The 18605-nt window shown below is 34.9% G+C and overlaps 4 protein-coding genes across 4 annotated transcripts in view; 2 read left to right on the top strand and 2 right to left on the bottom strand.

The window, feature by feature from the left end:
* Pick1 (protein interacting with PRKCA 1) overlaps positions 1–18605 on the top strand; it is a 33054-nt gene that overhangs the window by 2811 nt on the left and 11638 nt on the right. Inside the window, exon 2 of the mRNA XM_074249313.1 lies at positions 12446–12764. Coding sequence (XP_074105414.1) covers positions 12446–12764 — 319 coding nt within the window. The remainder of the gene's footprint in view (positions 1–12445; positions 12765–18605) is intronic.
* On the bottom strand, positions 156–2598 carry LOC141531478 (uncharacterized). The gene is made up of 4 exons (XM_074249324.1): positions 2531–2598; positions 1769–2456; positions 1379–1699; positions 156–1276 (listed from the first exon to the last, which is right to left on the bottom strand). Exons 2-4 carry the CDS (start codon positions 1851–1853, stop codon positions 1176–1178), a joined length of 507 nt encoding a protein of 168 aa, XP_074105425.1. The 5' UTR covers positions 1854–2456; positions 2531–2598; the 3' UTR covers positions 156–1175.
* On the bottom strand, positions 2611–4761 carry LOC141531473 (uncharacterized). The gene is made up of 2 exons (XM_074249314.1): positions 3277–4761; positions 2611–2925 (listed from the first exon to the last, which is right to left on the bottom strand). The coding sequence occupies exons 1-2, from the start codon at positions 4182–4184 to the stop codon at positions 2922–2924; spliced, it is 912 nt and encodes a 303-aa protein (XP_074105415.1). The 5' UTR covers positions 4185–4761; the 3' UTR covers positions 2611–2921.
* Positions 6534–8459, top strand: LOC141530975 (uncharacterized). The gene is made up of 2 exons (XM_074248381.1): positions 6534–6616; positions 6702–8459. The coding sequence occupies exon 2, from the start codon at positions 7688–7690 to the stop codon at positions 8270–8272; it is 585 nt and encodes a 194-aa protein (XP_074104482.1). The 5' UTR covers positions 6534–6616; positions 6702–7687; the 3' UTR covers positions 8273–8459.

Below are 18605 nucleotides of genomic sequence, written 5' to 3'. Positions count from 1 at the left end.
CTCCGCTAATCCCAGAGTGCGCCAATTTTTTTTTATATTTTTTTTATTCATTAAAAAAAAAAAATTGTCAAATTTTCAAAAATGGAAAAAAATTTTTTTCCGTAAACTTTATTTCTATCATAAAATAAATATAATTTAACGATTTTATGATATAATTCTCAATTTATAGATTCAATTTACGAATATAATGACTAAATTTAATGATTAATACAGTTAATATCCAATGATTTCACAAAAACAATACAAAAAATTATTTATTAATTTTCTCTCTGGCGTTTCAATATTTTACAAATGCTGTGTTCATTAGAGTTTGAAAATTTTTTAACTTACAAACAACCATTTTTGTCCAGAATTATACAATGTAGTTGTTGAGTTCCTACAATTGGTTTCGTTGTCAAAAATCTGTTATTTAAATCAGTTAATGCTGTATAATAATCTTCTTCTGGAGAAAACTTAACTATGATATTCGGTAACTTATTTGGATTAGAAGCCCATTCAAAAAATTCTATCGGTGTTGTTATTTGTTTATCAAGTGCAAGTCGGAGACTTGCTCTTGCTGCATGTCGTTTGGTGATGCCACCAATTCCATCACACAGACCTTTGCCATGGGCAGTCGCAGAAAAATGCCATTCAGCAGGAATATCAAAATCATCTTCATGACAATATAAATTTACAAAATTTTTTACGTTTTTGAACTATTGAGGAGTCCCATTAGAAAAATAATAAATCTTGTTACAGCGTTCAGGAAGACTTTTTACATAATCAGTTATTAATTTGATGAAAATATGAACAGTAACGGCATCGTGATTATTACAGTCTGAAATAATTACTAAAATTTTGTGTTCAAATTCATTATTTACTTTGTAATAAATAACCACCGGAAAAACTGTTGTCTGGTTATTATTCCAGTGAAAACCAGATGCTGCATTTTGTACTACGAACGCATAATTCTCTGCAAAATCACAAATAATGACAAATTCATTTGGTTTCAGTGTTTCTTTCAATGTATTCAAAAATTTGGCTTGTTCTTTAGCAATAAATGAGTGAGGTAAAAGAACTTTTAGTTCACTACAAAAGTTTTCAACAAATTCTTCTGTAGGCTTGATAAAAGTTTCCAAACTACTTCTCGGTACTACTCCTGATCCTCAAAAGATGTTAGTACAATGTTACTCAACTCATCTACCCCTGGACAGTTGTTGCATCCAAATAACATTGCACCGATGGATCGCACAAATTATCATGTCCAAACAATCACTATAGTGTTTCATGGACTTTTCTGTATTCAATGTTAAAGAATGAATATTTGCACCTCGAAGAAAAGTTATTAAATAAACAGAAAATTCACACACTTATAATTATTAATTAATTTGATAATTACCAAGCATCATTAACTTAAAGTTTTGATGGATCGTACATACACAGATGGTGTGTGTTCCACTTGCTCCCACTAAAACACAATGTTTCGGTCGTAAAGAAGCGAATTTCGAAAATCCAATTTTCTCTGTTGGGTTTATTTCACGGAAGCATTGGTATAGTTCCTTTAAGTTAGACAAAACAAGCCGTTTTTGGAAGTGTACTCGATTACCATCATTATTTCGAACTGAAACAAAGTCTTTCATACCGCGCATCAAAGCACTATACTCATCATCGTTGTAAAAATTCTCAATTTTTAATAACATTTGATGAGTAATTGTCCTCCCTATACAAAAAATGTTAAGCAATTCAGTCTTCAGATGTACCAGAAACATTAATTCTACGCTATACCTACCTAATTTCGATTTAGGTGTTGAAAGTAGACCCTTTTCTTCAACCAGCTTTTTTGCTACGCTTGTTAAATGTCGTAATGTATTCATAGTTTCACAAATACGTCTTTCATTCCATTTGTCAGGTAACAATGTTAAAATTTAGGCGCGCAGTAGCCTATCGGATCCGGCCCTTGCTTTCCAAAATGCATTGGACCGGGTTCGAGTCCGGCGTACACCAATGAATATTTTCAATATTTAAGTGTATTATTCTGCTGAGCTCAAAAAAGTTAAAAACGAGTTCCAATCTCAAAAGTTCCCCCCCTAGTAAGTCGCTCATGACCTTAGTAGTTTATGCGACTTTAAATAAACCAAAAAAAAAAAAAAAATGTTAAAATTTGTATTTTTAAAGATTTATCCGTTTCTTTATCATTGAATTTGTCATGCAGCATTTTAATAAAAGAGCCAAAATTTTCACCATTGTCGTCGATCGATCCTTCATCGGCAGCTGAGAGCAAAATTTTTTTAAGCTGCCAGATATCTGATTTATTTTATTATTTAAAAATTGATAATCATTCAATTGTTTTGAAGGACTCGGCGATTGATTCAATAGTCGCAATGCATCGTTTGTAACGGATAATTGAGTTTCAGCGCTAACTTGGGATGCCGAGCTTGATTGTCAATTTTTGGGTTCGCTATTAAACGACAAGGAACCTTAAAAAAACAATGAAACATGTAGTTGCTAGGAATGTATTTAAGTAATGTATGAATAATTTAAAAAAACTTACGGAATGATAAGGATAACGGGAGATCCGTGGCAGTTGTGTTACTATCACTGTCAGCACCATCATTGTTCTCATTGTTGTCACTAGAATCATCTTCATGGTCACTTGCATCAACATTAGGATCATAACTAGTCTTTGTTTGTTCCTTTACTGATATTAAGGGGTTAGGGGTACTCAGAGGCCTGAAAAAATGATGATTTTTAATAATTTTTTTTTTGTAGTTAATTACTTTATTTGACAAAAATAAAAACATAGCTTTATTAGAACACGTTTCGATTTGACTTCACGAAAATTTCAAAAAAAAAAAATTAATAATTCAAAAAGTTATCGCTGTTTTTGTAAAGCCCGTTCCTCCCGAAGTCCTTTGCGGTGATCATCATAAGTCCTTGGAGATTTATCTAAAATCAATCGGATAAGAAAAATTAGTTTTATTAATAGATAATCTTGTGCCTGATCGAAGCTTTTTTTTTTCGAAATTAACAAAATGGCGGCTTCAGGAAATTTTTTTCTACATTTTCGGGAAAAAATCAACAGTTCATTGTTAAAAAAATCGAAATTAAAAAAAAAAATCCTTCGATCAGGCACGAGTTTTTAATGTTTTTCAAAAGTACAATAAATTTTATTGAAATCTACCGAGCAGTTTTTAAGTTACAGTGATCACCAGTTCAGAAAACATAGTTTTGAGAAAAACGCATTTAAAGTTTTGCTATGGATTTATGTCAAATTATAAGAATTATTTAATAACTTACACTGAGTTATCTATTCCTGGACCATATAATAGCTCTTCAGCCGTCATAGCAGCTTCCAAAATATCGATTTGCTGGTGCCTACGTTGCAATCGACCTTCTCGGGTGTTATCATTAGCGCGCTTATCTGCTACTTTCATACGTGCAGCATCCATTCTTTCTGCATACCGAGGAGAATTAGGCCCACAATTAAGTCCTAGTGTATTCATCAAGACTAATAATGAATTTATACCCTCATTAAATATACACATAGCAACGTATGCAGCTATTTGTACGATAGTATAACTAGTATTTACCGTTTTTGGGCATATTTTCCATACTAGTTGGTTAAAGCTTTCATTATTATTCTGATTGAATCCACCTATATATCTTGAAAGTAAATTTTCATTACTAAGATCTTCGTATATAGGCTTGATAGCTTTTAAAACATCAGAAGGTAAGGGAGAATAATCGTGAGAATAGGTATCAAGCTTTCCTCTTGCTTCAGCGCGCTGGTAAGAGCACGAAGATTCTTCGCCTTTTGGACACATATCATGATTCGGTTTTTCATCACTCAAGCCGTAGTGATAAAAGGTTGCCATTATAGCAGATTTCATATTTTCAATAGAATCACAATGCCGGCGTATTGCTAAACCATAGTACACAGTTACTTTGTCTATTACTTTTCCTGTGAGCTTACCTCGACCACCAAGGCCTTTTTGGTTACTCTTCAGCGTACGTAATCGACTCCCCATCCGCTTTTGGACATGCCCTATACATTCCTTTTTATTTACAGTTGTATTTTTGTAAGGATCTGATTTTATAATTCCTGAATAGGTCTTGGAGTCACCATCACCAATATAGTTGGCATACTTAACTCCATATTTAGTTTCAGAATACGAAAACATTTCGACCATCGCATCCACCTCCATTTTCCCAGAAGACCCTTTATGATTAGCAGAACACACATCTTCATGCGATTGATACCATTCCTGGAACTCAACAGTATTTGGTTTTTTTTTTCCAATACTCACATAGCTTACAATATGCACTTTTAATGTTTATGTCAAGAATCTTTCCAGTAAAATAGCCAATTATAGAAGAAACTCCAAATGACGATGTATATCCCCGTTTTTGCCAGGTTCCATCTCCCGATACAGTTAGATGATTTATATCTTCATTTTCAGTTGTTGGCATTGCTTGCTTTTCTTCATTCACAGCTTTCGTCATGAAGGTTTCTGCGACGCTTTTACTACAATTCAAAATCTGTTTCAGTAAAATTGTATGCGTAGATTTATCTAAAAAGACGGCATGTCCATCAGGCCGCAAAACTTGCACAATCCTTCGTATCCTATTCCTAGTATTCTCATTACAAAAATGAAACGTCTGTTTATTTCATAAGAATGCCCAACGAAAGAACAGGAAGGAATATATTCATTTCCACAGTTATTACATGCAACTACAATTTTGAATCCCAGCCCACGTGTACTTGCTGTTTGAAACACTACATTTCCATCACATTTTTACATTTTATAAGAGCAGAAATTGCAGTGAATACCTGAATAAAATTTATTATTCGAAATTCAGTACTGCTGTCTTCAGGTACATCATCTTCAGTGTTTTGTTTTAATTTTTTAGAAGATGTATTCTGAATACTTTCATCACGTTCGGCTGTTTTCGGATTAAAAACATTCTTTCTTTTGACTGAACGCGACTTATTAATTTTTTCAGAACTCCGAAGTTCTCTTGAAACCTTTCTAGAATCACGTCCCATGGTTAATAATTTAATTCACTTGAGAAATAATTTATCACAAAACTATCGACTGATCAGTGCAACGACTACAGGTATACTGGCAACCAAAAATTATTTTTCAGTTCTTGTACTACCTACAAATTGTGAATATATGTAGAAGGATTTATATATATATATATATATATATATATATATATATATATATATATATATATATATATATATATATATATATATATATATATATAGGGTGGTCCTTATGTTGGGTTTTTGAAATTTTTTTCACGATAGTTCAAAATCGGTTCAAAATCTATAAAAAAAAATCATGCCAAGTTATAGCTCTTAATTTTAATATTAACCCGCGCCCCCGACGGTCAAAGTTTTAAAGGAAAATAACATGGGAAAAGTTATATTTTTACTTTGGAATTTTTACGTCATAAACTAACCAACAAATCACATCAAAAATATTTTTTCTAATGCAAAATTTAACGGTCTACAAAAAGGTCTCTTATCATTTTTTGATAATTCTAACGGTTTTGAAGTTATTCGAGGTCTAAATTGAAACTATAATCTTTTTCATAGTTTTTTCTGTTTTTTTGGTCATTTAATAGTTCATAAATCATGAACCGGTTATTCTTTATAATCTCATTGGATTTTTTTGTTTAGAAAATTTTCAAAGTAATTGTAACTTTGGAATAATAGTAACACCAATTCATTTTTTTAGCCTGAACTGTCGAACATTTTAAAGATTTTTAACTTTTTTGGATACAAAAGAAATTCGGGACCTATTGTCTCGATTTTTATTGTTATTGGTACAAATATCAACAAACTCCAATTTCAAATTTTGATTTCTGGTTAAAAACATTTTAGAAACCGATCATGCCGCCATCTATTAGATTTTACTTCAATCTCTAACACTAAAATTAATTCTCAGATTACTCATAACCTACATTTATTTCTCAGCTTGATCAAAATCGTTCAATTACTAGTACTGATGCCTTTTTGATATATAAATAAATTTTTTGAGTTCATTTATCCGATATTTAAGTAATCAGTTAAATATGGAGTTATCACGTTTACGTCAAAACATTTTTTTGATTGGTGATGTTGACGTTCAAATCGTAGGTAACAAATTACCATCGAAATTGCAAGCTTTGAAAGTGTTATTTTTTTATACACGTATTTTAAATAATACTATCACAGATAGTGTTGCTGCAGTGATTGATGAAATTATTGTGTTTTGGAAGAAAGCTCGTCGAAAAAAATTCCCGTTCAAGATGTGCAAAGATGTCGAGATAAGTTGAAAAAACTGTATGATGAGTGGCGCATACTTCTTAAACATAGAAATCGGAGTGAAGTTGCTGAGAAAAACAAAATGAATTTTCCTGTTCATTAAAAAATTATTTGACATCGCACCGTCAAATGTATTTGAAAAGGTTGATGAAAATTCCAAAGAATTCTTGAATAATCAGAGATCAGATGAACGAATTGGTTTTATTGCAAATATTAAGACGAAATACGATGACGATGAAATTGGTGTTAAAAAATTAGAGAAACAATTGGATTTCGAAAAACGAAAATTGGAAAGTGAAAAAGAAAAATCATTATTTGGTAAATTATAATAATCAACTTACTCATTGATATTTTATTATTTTATAGTGAAGATATTTTTGTCTTATCATTATCCTTTTTGTAGACAAAAACGTTGAACTCTTATCAAGCCAAGGAAGTGCTCAATCAGTCTCTAGTGGAGAAGTATACATTCCAACTACTGCCGGCCAATTTAAATCAAGAAATATAAGAGGAACTCACAATATTCTCAACGAAAGAGTTGTAGCTACTTTTGACCGTTGTAAAGTAAGCGACAGAGATGCTGTGTTTATAACTACAGCTATTTGTCAGTCGCTTATCGATTTAAAATTATTAGAAGTGGATATTAATTCCATTATTGTCAATCGATCATCTATTCGCTGATGTCGGCTTACTATGCGAGAGTCAAAATCAATAGAAATAAAAAAACATTTCCAAGACTTAAAGTTATCATCTATTGTTGTACATTGGGATGGAAAATTATTACCTAATTTGTTAAATACAGAAACTGTTCATCGATTGCCTGTAATAATTACTTCAGAAAGTAAAGAAATTATGTTAGGTGTACCAACGAGTGAAGATGGAACTGGAATGGCACAAGCTTCTGTAGTTCATAAGACATTATGTGACTGGGGATTCGACATATCTGTAAAAGCAATATGCTGTGACACTACTCCTTCAAATTTAGGCCTTCGTAATGGTGCTGCTGCATTACTGGAAAAATTGTTAGAAAGAGATTTGTTGTATCTTCCATGAAGGCATCATATATTTGAAATAGTCCTAAGATATGTCTTCGAAGCTGTTTTTCCAAATACTGTTGGTCCTAATGTTCCACTTTTTATCCGATTCCAAAAGCAATGGGGAGATTTAAATAAACTCAGTTACAAAACAGGTTTAGATGATCCGAAAAATGATAATATCTTGACAAATGAAAAAATTGAATCTATTAGAACTTTTGCGACTGAAACTCTTGCATCACAACTGCCTCGTGATGATTACAAAGAGTTATTAGAGCTTACTTTAGTTTTTATCGGTGTCATCCCCGAAAAATTTAGCTTTCGTAAGCCAGGAGCTTGTCACCATGCACGATGGATGGCAAAAGCTATTTATATATTGAAAATGTACATGCTTAGGGAGCAATTGTCATTGAAAAAAGGTGAAGATAATAAACTACGGCAAATATGTGTTTTTGTGACAATGGTTTATGTTAAAGCTTGGTTTTCGTCGTCAAATAGTGTCAAAGCTCCGTACCATGATCTACAGTTTATAAAAGAACTCAACAACTTTAAGGCAATCAACAGTAATCTTGCTACTGTGGCAATTAGTAGATTTATGAATCACTTGTGGTATTTATCACCAGAATTAGCAATCATGGCTATTTTTGATGAGAAAGTTTCACAAGAAACAAAATTAAAAATTGTCACTAAGCTGCGTAAAGAAGAAGAAACAATTGTGATTGATGATATTCCGGAAGAAGACTTGGATTATACTAGTGAAAAATGTAGTATTAAACGCTTTCAAACTAAGAGCATAACTGAATTATTATATAATGATATTGTCTTTTTCGTAACTGCAGAATCGATCAATTTTTTCAATAGATTCGAGTTACAAACAGAATTTTTAAAGATTCATCCTTCTGAATGGGCTCATAATGAACACTATAAAACTGCATTATGATTCGCTAAAAAACTATCGGTTGTGAATGACTGTGCTGAAAGAGGAGTTAAACTAGTGCAAGATTTTTGTAATCGTTATACTAAGGATGAAAAACAAATGCAATACGTGTTACAATTGGTTAAAGATCATCGTCAAATGTTTCCTGACGCACTTAAAAAAACTAATGTAAAAACTTCATGAAAGTATCTGTAACCTCGAATAACTTCAAAACCGTTAGAATTATCAAAAAATGATAAGAGACCTTTTTGTAGACCGTTAAATTTTGCATTAGAAAAAATATTTTTGATGTGATTTGTTGGTTAGTTTATGACGTAAAAAATTCCAAAGTAAAAATATAACTTTTCCCATGTTATTTTCCTTTAAAACTTTGACTGTCGGGGGGCGCGGGTTAATATTAAAATTAAGAGCTATAACTTGGCATGATTTTTTTTTTATAGATTTTGAACCGATTTTGAACTATCGTGAAAAAAAATTTCAAAAAACCCAACATAAGGACCACCCTAATATATATATATATATATATATATATATATATATATATATATATAATTATACATACATTAAAATGGACAGATATTCATGACAATGAAACCCGAAAGGTCGGTTGCTTGCAGCTGTTTCTAGCTACCTGCTCTCGAATGCCACGTAGCACCCGAGTGTCCTTTGGTCATTGTTAAATAACTCGAAAAGAATTTGTCGGATTCACTTCAAATTTTCACACAGTATTTTTAAAATATTATACTTTAAGAAAATGAAAAAAAAATCGATTTTTTGAAAATTCTGACTACCCCTAACCCCTTAAAGCTTCTTTTCGACACGAACTGCATAACAAATAATTTCCACCTAATCCTAACGTTACTTTCATAATGTCAGTAGCTGGACGTAAACCCATTTTTAACTTCCCGCTAAGAAAATCGAAGATTTTCAAAAATCGGGAAGTTATTGGTTTTACCCCGTTTTGAAAAAATGGAGTTTTCATCAGATCTCGACGTTTTGAGGTCCTAGGAAGCTTCCCTGACTACTCCCGCGATGTTGTCACTGTGTGTGTGTGTGTGTGTGTGTGTGTGTGTGTGTGACCCGCTTATAATTTTTGAACGGCTTGATCGAATCGAATGAAACTAGTGGCGTTGCAAAGAGCATAGTCAAACTTAGATTTCCTAAAAATTTGAACCGATTCGGACCGGTAGATTTGGAGAATACTCAAAAAAACCTAAAAAAAACTACGAAAAATTTCGTTGTTAGATGTAGTTTTTTAGGAATAACTTTTAAACGGCTGTATCGATCGATTTCAAAAACTAATCAGCTTTTAACCTTGTAAAACCACGTCGATTGCCGCTAATACGGTCAAAATTGGTTGATTCGTTCGAGAGATATCGTGAACGAAAGAAAACCGAAAAAAGTGTTTTTTCGGAATTACTCCGAAACTTCACGTTCGATCAATTCAAACTTAAAGATTCTTCAAGATGCTTAAAAAACTTCATTGAATGCCGCCAATCGCGTGAAAATCGGTTTATCCATTCAAAAGTTATTGTAGTTTGAAATTTCAAAAAATAATGTTTCAATAAACTTTCATCAGACTTTTGAACTCGTAGTGCTTATAAGCATAGAACAGCTATCTTTTTGAGCTCAAAACGACGCGAAAGGTCTATTTTTGAGCTCGAAGAGCCCAAAAAATGAATATTTGCAATTTTGAGCGTTTAAGTATGAAATTCGCGGGAAGTTGCAGGGATGGCCTTTATGGTCATCCGTTTTCCAAATTTTTCTTAAATGTGTTTCCAACTTAAATGGATTACAACATCGATCGAATTGCTTTATTGATGCCATCATGTTTTCATAAAGGTCTTCCAATCAATTTAGATTAATAGAAGAAAACAATTAGCTTCTCAAGTAACACCAAATCAAAGTAGTCTTCATAAACTATAATAATTATTTATTTATTTCGCAAATATGATAACAACAATCGTTCACTAGACACTTGATCGCACAAAAGATTAACAGAAATTTACAGGTTATGTATTAGACCGTATGAAATAATCGTATTCATAAATCGATACACACTAGAGTATAGTTTCTAGTATACTGACGATAGGTAAGTCTATGATTGTCCTTCCCTTATTTATCGACCTCACTGATAGGTTAAAATTTGAATCTTGGTGATTATATTCGTAAATTAAATCTATAAATTGAGAATTATATTATAAAATCGTTAAATTATATTTATTTTATGATAGAAATAAAGTTTACAGAAAAAAAATTTTTTCTATTTTTGAAAATTTGACAATTTTTTTTAAACAAATAAAAAAAATTTTTTTTTAAATCGGCCCACTCCGGGATTAGCGGGGATAGTTGTCAAATTAATTGAAGTTTTTTTTGAGGAAAAAAAAAAGTAAATGGCGGACTTCGAAAAAATGACGATTTTACGCAAAAAAAACCTATTATTTTATATGATTGATAATGTTAAATTTTTTTCGTGTTTTTTTTTCGAAAAGTTCATTCAAAAACAAAAATTTCAAAAAAAGAAAAGGTACCCAAAAGCTAATTTCTAAAAAAGTTATGGCTATTTGAAAATAAAAAAGTCATTTTCTTTTAAATTCATATCTTTCTTTGGGTTGAACTCAAAAATTTGAAAAAATTCTCAAAAATGTTTTTCAAAGGGTAGAGAAGAATGATATAGTTTCAGCTAAATTTAAAGGGGTCGAGTTCATAAGTGGTCGATTTGGCATGGAATACCTCTTAGATAATATTATTATATTATTGTTTTTGAAGGTTTGATTAATTCAGAATTTTGAAGAGTGTGAGAAATTATTTTGAAGCCGAGCGAGTTTAGCAAGCAAAAGAAAATAATTGTAAAAGAAATTAAAAGAATGGGAAAAGATTTTAAGTCCGAAGCCGATTTAGTATGGAAAAGAAATAAGTTTGAAAGAAATTATTTTAAAGAATAAATACTTATAAATTTTCGACGATCGATGAGCTTGCGCGAGCCTCGACAGAGGGCGAAGATTTCTTGTTCGTAGTGATAGTTCAAAAATAAGTTAAGTTCGGTTTTGAAAATAATTTTAAGAAGCAATTCTTTCTCAGGAGAATTACTTGGCTGAATACTCTTCACCAAGTAGTTCAAGAAGATAATACTCTACCTGGAGTCTGACCAAGACCAGATCGTAGACCGACCAGATGAAAGTGCGAATTCCCGTGCCGAGGCCTTCCGCTGAGGTACGGTAGGTAACCAAAAGCCGTGTAGCTGAGGGCGAGGAGGATATTCTCCACTCGCTCTCCAAGGGTAGAGTTTAGGCTTCTCAGGGCGGACGGCTAGTCACCCTCGAGGGGGGGGGGGGTGTTATTTAGGAACTAGTGTGTGTTTATAGACCGCGTCTCGAGTTTTGAATCGGGAATACCGTTGTGTATGTTTTGAAAAAGAATGTTCTATTGTATTAGTTTATATGGCTTATATTGTTTATTAATTTTGAACCGCGTTATTGATTTTGAACCGCGAATATGTGTGTAAAGAGTGTTCTTATGTGTTGTTTATATTGTTTAATTTGATTATATTGTTTATATTGTTGATTAACACGATCAGATCAATAAATAGATTTTTTTTCTTTGATTTATTAATTAAAATGAAGTGTTTTGTTTATATATTTAGTTATTTTTGATATTATCCCCGTTTATGATCCTGGACTTCGCCGAGTAAATTTTGAGCCGGGGATTTAGATTAATTAATTAGTTTAGTTGTTTAAATTAGAAAAATTACCTGTTACATCATGCGCAGTTATATATAATTGTATATGATTATATATATGGCTATATATAATCATATATAATTAGACAGAAACTTTTTTCATAGGGTATTCTGATGATAAAAACAAACATTTTAGATTAGATTTATTATGAGATCGGGTCGTTGTGCTTCAAATGAACCAGTTTTTCATTCTTCTAATATTCTAAAGTATTGACATTCGTGACTTTAATGTTCAATCGTATAGGCTTATCTTACTTTCTACATGGATCATACTTTTTTAGTTTTTATTAAAAATCAATCATTTTAAATGAAAAATTGTATCTTTTTTTATAAGGCTTATACAACCTACGCACCCGCACACACAATTCCCCAAGTTGAACCTGAACATTTTTTTTCTCAAAATTACTAAAAAGTAATTATTTTGTTTTATTGCACAGGGGTATGATAATTACGTCCGGTAATGTGACCATAAGAAAAAATCCCAGTAATTTGATAGGTATCAGTATTGGTGGTGGATCTCCATATTGTCCTTGTTTATATATTGTTCAAGTATTTGACAATACCCCTGCTGCTTTAGAAGGAACTTTGCAGTCAGGAGATGAATTATGCTCTGTCAATGGATTATCAGTAAAAGGAAAAACCAAAGAAGACGTGGCCGCCATGATTCAATCGTCCGAAAATCAAGTAAGCATCAACTATAACAAACTTCATGCTGATCCTCGTCAAGGACGAACGCTAGATATAGCGTTAAAAAAGGTAAGTTTTTTCATCGAATGTGTTTCTCTTAATAATAATTTTAATATACCCAGTAAACATGTTTACGTCAATGTGACGTCAAAATGACATTTGGCTATGTAAGGATTTGCGTAGGATATAAGTCACGAATGAGTCATGTGCGACTCATTATTTCATTCTTCCTGACGTAAAAATATGACGTAGCCTTGACGTCAGTCTTATGTCTCAATGACGGTTATGACGTCAATATGACGCGCGCGCGCGCGCGCGTGTTTGTGTGTGTGTGTGTGATGTCTATATCAAGATAATGATGTCATTATGACGTAAAAGTGATGTAAAAATTGTACATCAGAAAAAGTATTAGATAAAAAAAATTTCTCAAAAAAAACTCAATATCCAGAATTGGACCAGAACATGGAGTTATATAGGTCAGGGTCGTGAGAGATTGCTGGAAGAAACCAAAACTTAAACACAGAAATTCGTTTTACGAAATTACGTATTTATCCATTCCTTTTTACAATTGAGATAAAGGCCAATATAACAATTTATAAAAATTCATGGGATAATCTCATTCACTCACAATTCTCATTCGGTTATATATCGCACTGTCTAGCTGAACCTCACGTCGCTGTAGTGCCCGCTGTCAACTAGACCCTCACGCTATTTTATCGACTTCGCGCTGTCCACCAGACCCTCACGCTACTCTAACTTAGGTCACGCTGTCCCACGAACCCTCACGTCAGTGTGCTGGATCCTCACGTTACTACACACGCTGTCCACACAGCGCACGCTGCCCCACGGACCCTCACGTTACTCTAAGAGATCTACCTCGAAGCCAGAGGAGTATACCATGAAAACGAGGTAGACTTTTTACGCATACACAATCACACTATTTATAATTTCCAATAATAACAATAATACAATAAATTATTTTCCATTAATAAAATAATTCCATTCCTATTTTCTAATTATCATTTCTTATTTCCTAATTATCATTTTCCTAATTACAAAATTACTGCCGTGTTCTTAATATTACCACAATTATTATTCAATACAAGAGTTCTTCGTATCTTAAATTAATCTTATTTGTTACATCCGAGAATTTACTAAATAAAATTTTCATCCATTTGTTTTTAGTTCAAGTTCAATTAGATGATAATTAGTGAAAGATAATAGATAGTAGCCAGATAGATTAGAGGAATCAGTGAGGTAAAGGAGCTATAAATAAGTACGATATATTCGTGGTTATAATATTAAGTATATTATAAAGTATGTACAGATTACACGTCCGTATAGGGCGGTGTATAAGTAGTAACTAACTCACGCAGAGTGGACAGCAGTATATATAGTCGAGCTAATACAGTCTAGAATATTCGGGAATATACTAGCACTATGAGCCTTGTCCCTCAACACCCTCTCTCAAGGTACATAGTGCGTGCGTACTAATCCAAGCTCTCACACACACTATTTACAATGTTTATTATTCTCACACATTTCCTGTGCTTACTACCACACAGACCTTTTGTAAACATATCTGCTGGCATTTTTTCAGTACACAAGTACTTTACATTTATCACTCCACACGCATACTCATTCCTTACAAAATGATGTCTAACATCTATATGTTTCGTACGCTGGTGATATACATCGTTCTTTATCATACTGATTGTACTGATTATCATTCAGTATAGTGACAGTTTCTGAGTCTTCCTGTATACCCAAACTAACTAACAAGCCTTTCAAATATAATGCTTCTTTTGTAGCCTCCGCTACGGCCATGTACTCAGCCTCTGTACTTGAGAGCGCCACTGTTTTCTGTTTTCGCGCCTCCCAGCTGATAACAGATCCCGCCAGAATAAATCCATACCCCGTATACGATTTACGATCCTTTGAGTCACCTCCCCAGTTAGCATCTACAACTCCAAATAAAGCTAATCCGGTTTGCTCAAATTTTAATCCGTAATCGATTGTACCCTTCAAATACCTCAAAACCCTTTTCGCGGCTTTCCAATGATTTACATTGAAATTGGTATTGAATTGACTTAAGAAATTTACCGCGTATGCTATATCCGGTCTAGTAGTTATCGCAAGATACAACAACGCTCCAATCAAACTCTGGTAAGGATATTTATTCATTTCTGGCTCACTCACACATTCTGGTTTTACTAAATTACATTTAGCTTCAATGGGTGTGTCTATCGGTTTACACTCATCCATCCCAAAACGTTTAAGCACGGCCCTGGTATACTCTCTCTGTCGCAAGAACACACGTGACTTTTCGTCCCGCTCAAACTCGATACCTATACAACTTTTAGCTACACCGAGATCTTTTATCTCGAAAGTCTTTGACAACGCTTTCTTTATGCTACCTATCCAGGCCTCGTCGTCACTAGCTAACAAGATATCATCTACGTATATCGCTATATACATCACACTTTCACCTTTTCGGTTTACAAACAAACATTTGTCTTGTGGCACAGCATTAAAACCTAATACATTTAATCTATCTACCAATTTTCTATGCCACTCAGCCCCGGCTTGGCGCAACCCATACAACGATTTTTTCAGAGCACAAATACTGTCACTCCCCGCTTTCAAGCCCTCTCTCCAGCGCTTCGCGGTTTCTATAATTTTTACATCGCGTACAATCTTCCCGCCTAAACCGATGGGCTCACCCGCACTTATCTTTTCGATAATTTCGCGCATACACTCGGGCACTTCCATGTATACACTTTCCCGCAGTTCACCATTCAAATACGCGGTCACTATATCCATTTGGTGTATCTTCATGTCGTATTCCGCTGCAATCGCTGCTATGACCCTTACTGAAGTTGATCTCACCACTGGTGAGAATGTCTCTGTGAAATCTTCTCCTCGTCTCTGAGAACATCCTTTTGCGACTAATCTGACCTTTCTTTTGCCGTCAGACTTAGTGCAAAATACATAGCGACTTCCGATGATTTTCCGGCCCCTGGGTCTCTTTTCGATTTCCCATGTTGTGTTCTTTATTTGGGCTAGCATCTCTTCTTCCAATGCTGCCTTCCACGAGTCCGCATTTTCTGTCTTGCTCGCTTGTTGCCACGTTGTCGGATTCTCTGTCACTGTCAGATATGCGAATACGTCTTCGTCCATCGCATTATCTTCTATTTCTTCATTCTCTTCTTCGTTAGCAGCTCCGTGGTTTTCCCCACTCTGTTCGTCTGGGATTGTCACGTATACTTTCTTCGGTCTGCCTACCGATCCTGTCCGAACGTACGTCGGACGTCCCCGACCTCGCTTGCTGGGTAACTCTACGCCTTCCCAAGACTCCATTGCCCCTCTCTTTCTTCTGGGTCTCTCTGGTAACTGCGCTGATTCGGGCATCTCCGGCTCTTCGCTCGGCACCTCGAGTTCTTCACACTGCTTCTCTATTATTCCCGTGTTTCTCTCGATTTCGAATATTTCCTTGTATTCGCCCTTGAATCCAATCTGATCAACAAATTTCACATCCCGTGTATTTACTATTGATCTGTCCCGCGGAAAATAGATACGATATGCCTTGGAATCGAATGAATATCCAACAAAAATTCCTGGTACTGATCTGGAATCTAATTTCCCGCGCTTCTGCGTCTTATTCAAGACGAAAACCTTTGTCCCAAAGACTTGCATGTGTTTCACTGTGAGAGGTTTTCCCTTCCACACACAATACGGAATTTCTCCGCTTATCGCACTGGTCGGACATCTATTTCTGGTATAATTTGCGTTACATAACGCCTCAGCCCATAGGTGAGGGGGTGCCTCTGCCTGCCGCATCATACATCGTACCATTTCTATCAGTGTTCGATTTTTCCTTTCTGCTATGCCGTTCTGTTGGGGTGTGTGCGGTGCTGTCAAGCGTCTTCGAATCCCATTTTTCTGCAAAAATTCGTTAAACGCTCCGCTACAATATTCCTTTCCGTTGTCCGATTGTAACGCCTTTATCCTTTCCCCAGTCTGGTTCTCGACCTCGTTTTTATATTCTTTGAATTTTTCCAGAACTTCCGACTTGTTTTTCATCAGGTATACTTGACACCATCTCGATTTGTCGTCGATGAAGGTGACAAAATATCTTTTTCCTGATGCCGATGCATTCCGCATTGGTCCACACACGTCTGAATGGATTATTTCGAGTAATTTCACCGTCCGTTGTTCACTGGTTTTTGGAAAAGGTAATCTAGTCTGTTTTTCCTGAATGCACACCTCACACTCTGACAATTTTTCACTGTCATGGATATCTAATCCGTACACCAATTCACTTTTGGCCATGAGCTTCAGGTCTCGCTCATTTACATGCCCAAACTTTTCATGCCATTTATCTATCTCTAGCTTTTCACTAGACACGGCACTGTTTACACTGTCTTTACTATCACTTATAAAGTATAAGTTCCCGCGTCGTTTTGCGCGCATGATCACATCATTGTGTTTATTCACCACTACCGCTTCAGTTTTCCTGAAGGTCACTGTATGTCCAAAGTCTGTGGCGCGTGCCACCGAGAATAAATTCGTTCTCAAATCCGGTACGTATGACACGTTCTTAAAATCAATGTCCCATTGTCTATTACCTGTTGACACTTGCACTGAAACATTTCCTGTTCCCAATATTTTCGTATTCTTGTCCGTTGCCAGGCTCAACTCTGCCTGCTTAGGCTTAAAATCACTGAACTTTTTTCTGTTATTACACAAATGACTGGTCGCACCACTGTCTATACACCAACACGTATTACCACTACGGCTGTACATTGCCTGCTCACAGGTGCTCAACGATGACTCATTAGCATTTTTCGCACTGTTGTACTCCCTTCTATTTCTATCCGGGCAGTTCTTTGCGATGTGTCCCTTCTTGTGACACTTGAAACATTCGACTTCCCGCCGAAAATTCTCATCCCGAGAACTCGACGCCTTTGGCTTTCCGCCTTGTTGTCCACGCTGTTTCCTCTGGTTATGCTTTGAATACATTGCACCTTGTACTGGCTCGACATGTTTTTCCGCATGTCCCTCATGATACTCCATGATTTTGACTTTCAGCCCATCCAGTGTTGGCAGTTCATCTTGTGTCTCTATCGACGTTCTGAACATTTCATAACTTTCCGATAAACTGTTTAATAACAAAATCACCAGCATCTCATTGGTTACTTCCAGGTTTACCTCTCGCAGTTTTTTCACTGCTTCATAGAACTCAGCAATGTGCTTCCTGACGTCATCTCCCTCTGCCATCTTCGACAAAGCCAATTTCTTCAGTAAATGCGCTTTCCGCGCTGGTCCAGTTGATTCATACGTCGCCTGAATTTTTCCCACATCTCCTTCGATGTTTTCAGGTCATCGTAGTTGGCTGCCTCGTCCATTCCCAGCGCTATCAGAAGATTTGCCATAGCCTTCCTGTCCTTTTTGACCCACGCTGCTATCTCCTCTTGTCCGGCATCTGGTTTCTTGATTTCTCCTATGACATACTCCCACAAATCGCTGCTCATCAAAAATGCCTTGATCTGAGCCCTCCAGGATCTGTAATTTTCACCGGTGAGAGGATCTATTTTTATGGAGAGAGCCATTTCTACACAAAACTACTTAATAACCACTTAATCACGACACTACAACTTTTTCCGCTGGTCACAGCACAACGGTTTTCCCGCCAAAAATTATCCGAGCTCCTACAGCTAGTGTCTCACAATGACGAAGTCCACGCCACTGCACGCTATCGAAAACTTCTCGATGCTTCTCGCGCGTTTTTCACGTGCTTTTATCACTTTATTTATTTTTAACCACCTTTATTATTTTAATTCACTTAATCTCTGGACTACTGGGTATCTGGGCCCATAACCTGATGATAATTAGTGAAAGATAATAGAT

Source organism: Cotesia typhae, unplaced genomic scaffold (genome assembly GCF_013202065.1).
Source record: "Cotesia typhae breed Kobodo isofemale line unplaced genomic scaffold, CoteBio_Ctyphae contig_5, whole genome shotgun sequence".
Taxonomy (NCBI): Eukaryota; Metazoa; Arthropoda; class Insecta; order Hymenoptera; family Braconidae; genus Cotesia; species Cotesia typhae.
The sequence above is the reverse complement of the archived record's forward strand: the minus strand, read 5'-3'. Positions and strand labels throughout refer to the sequence as shown.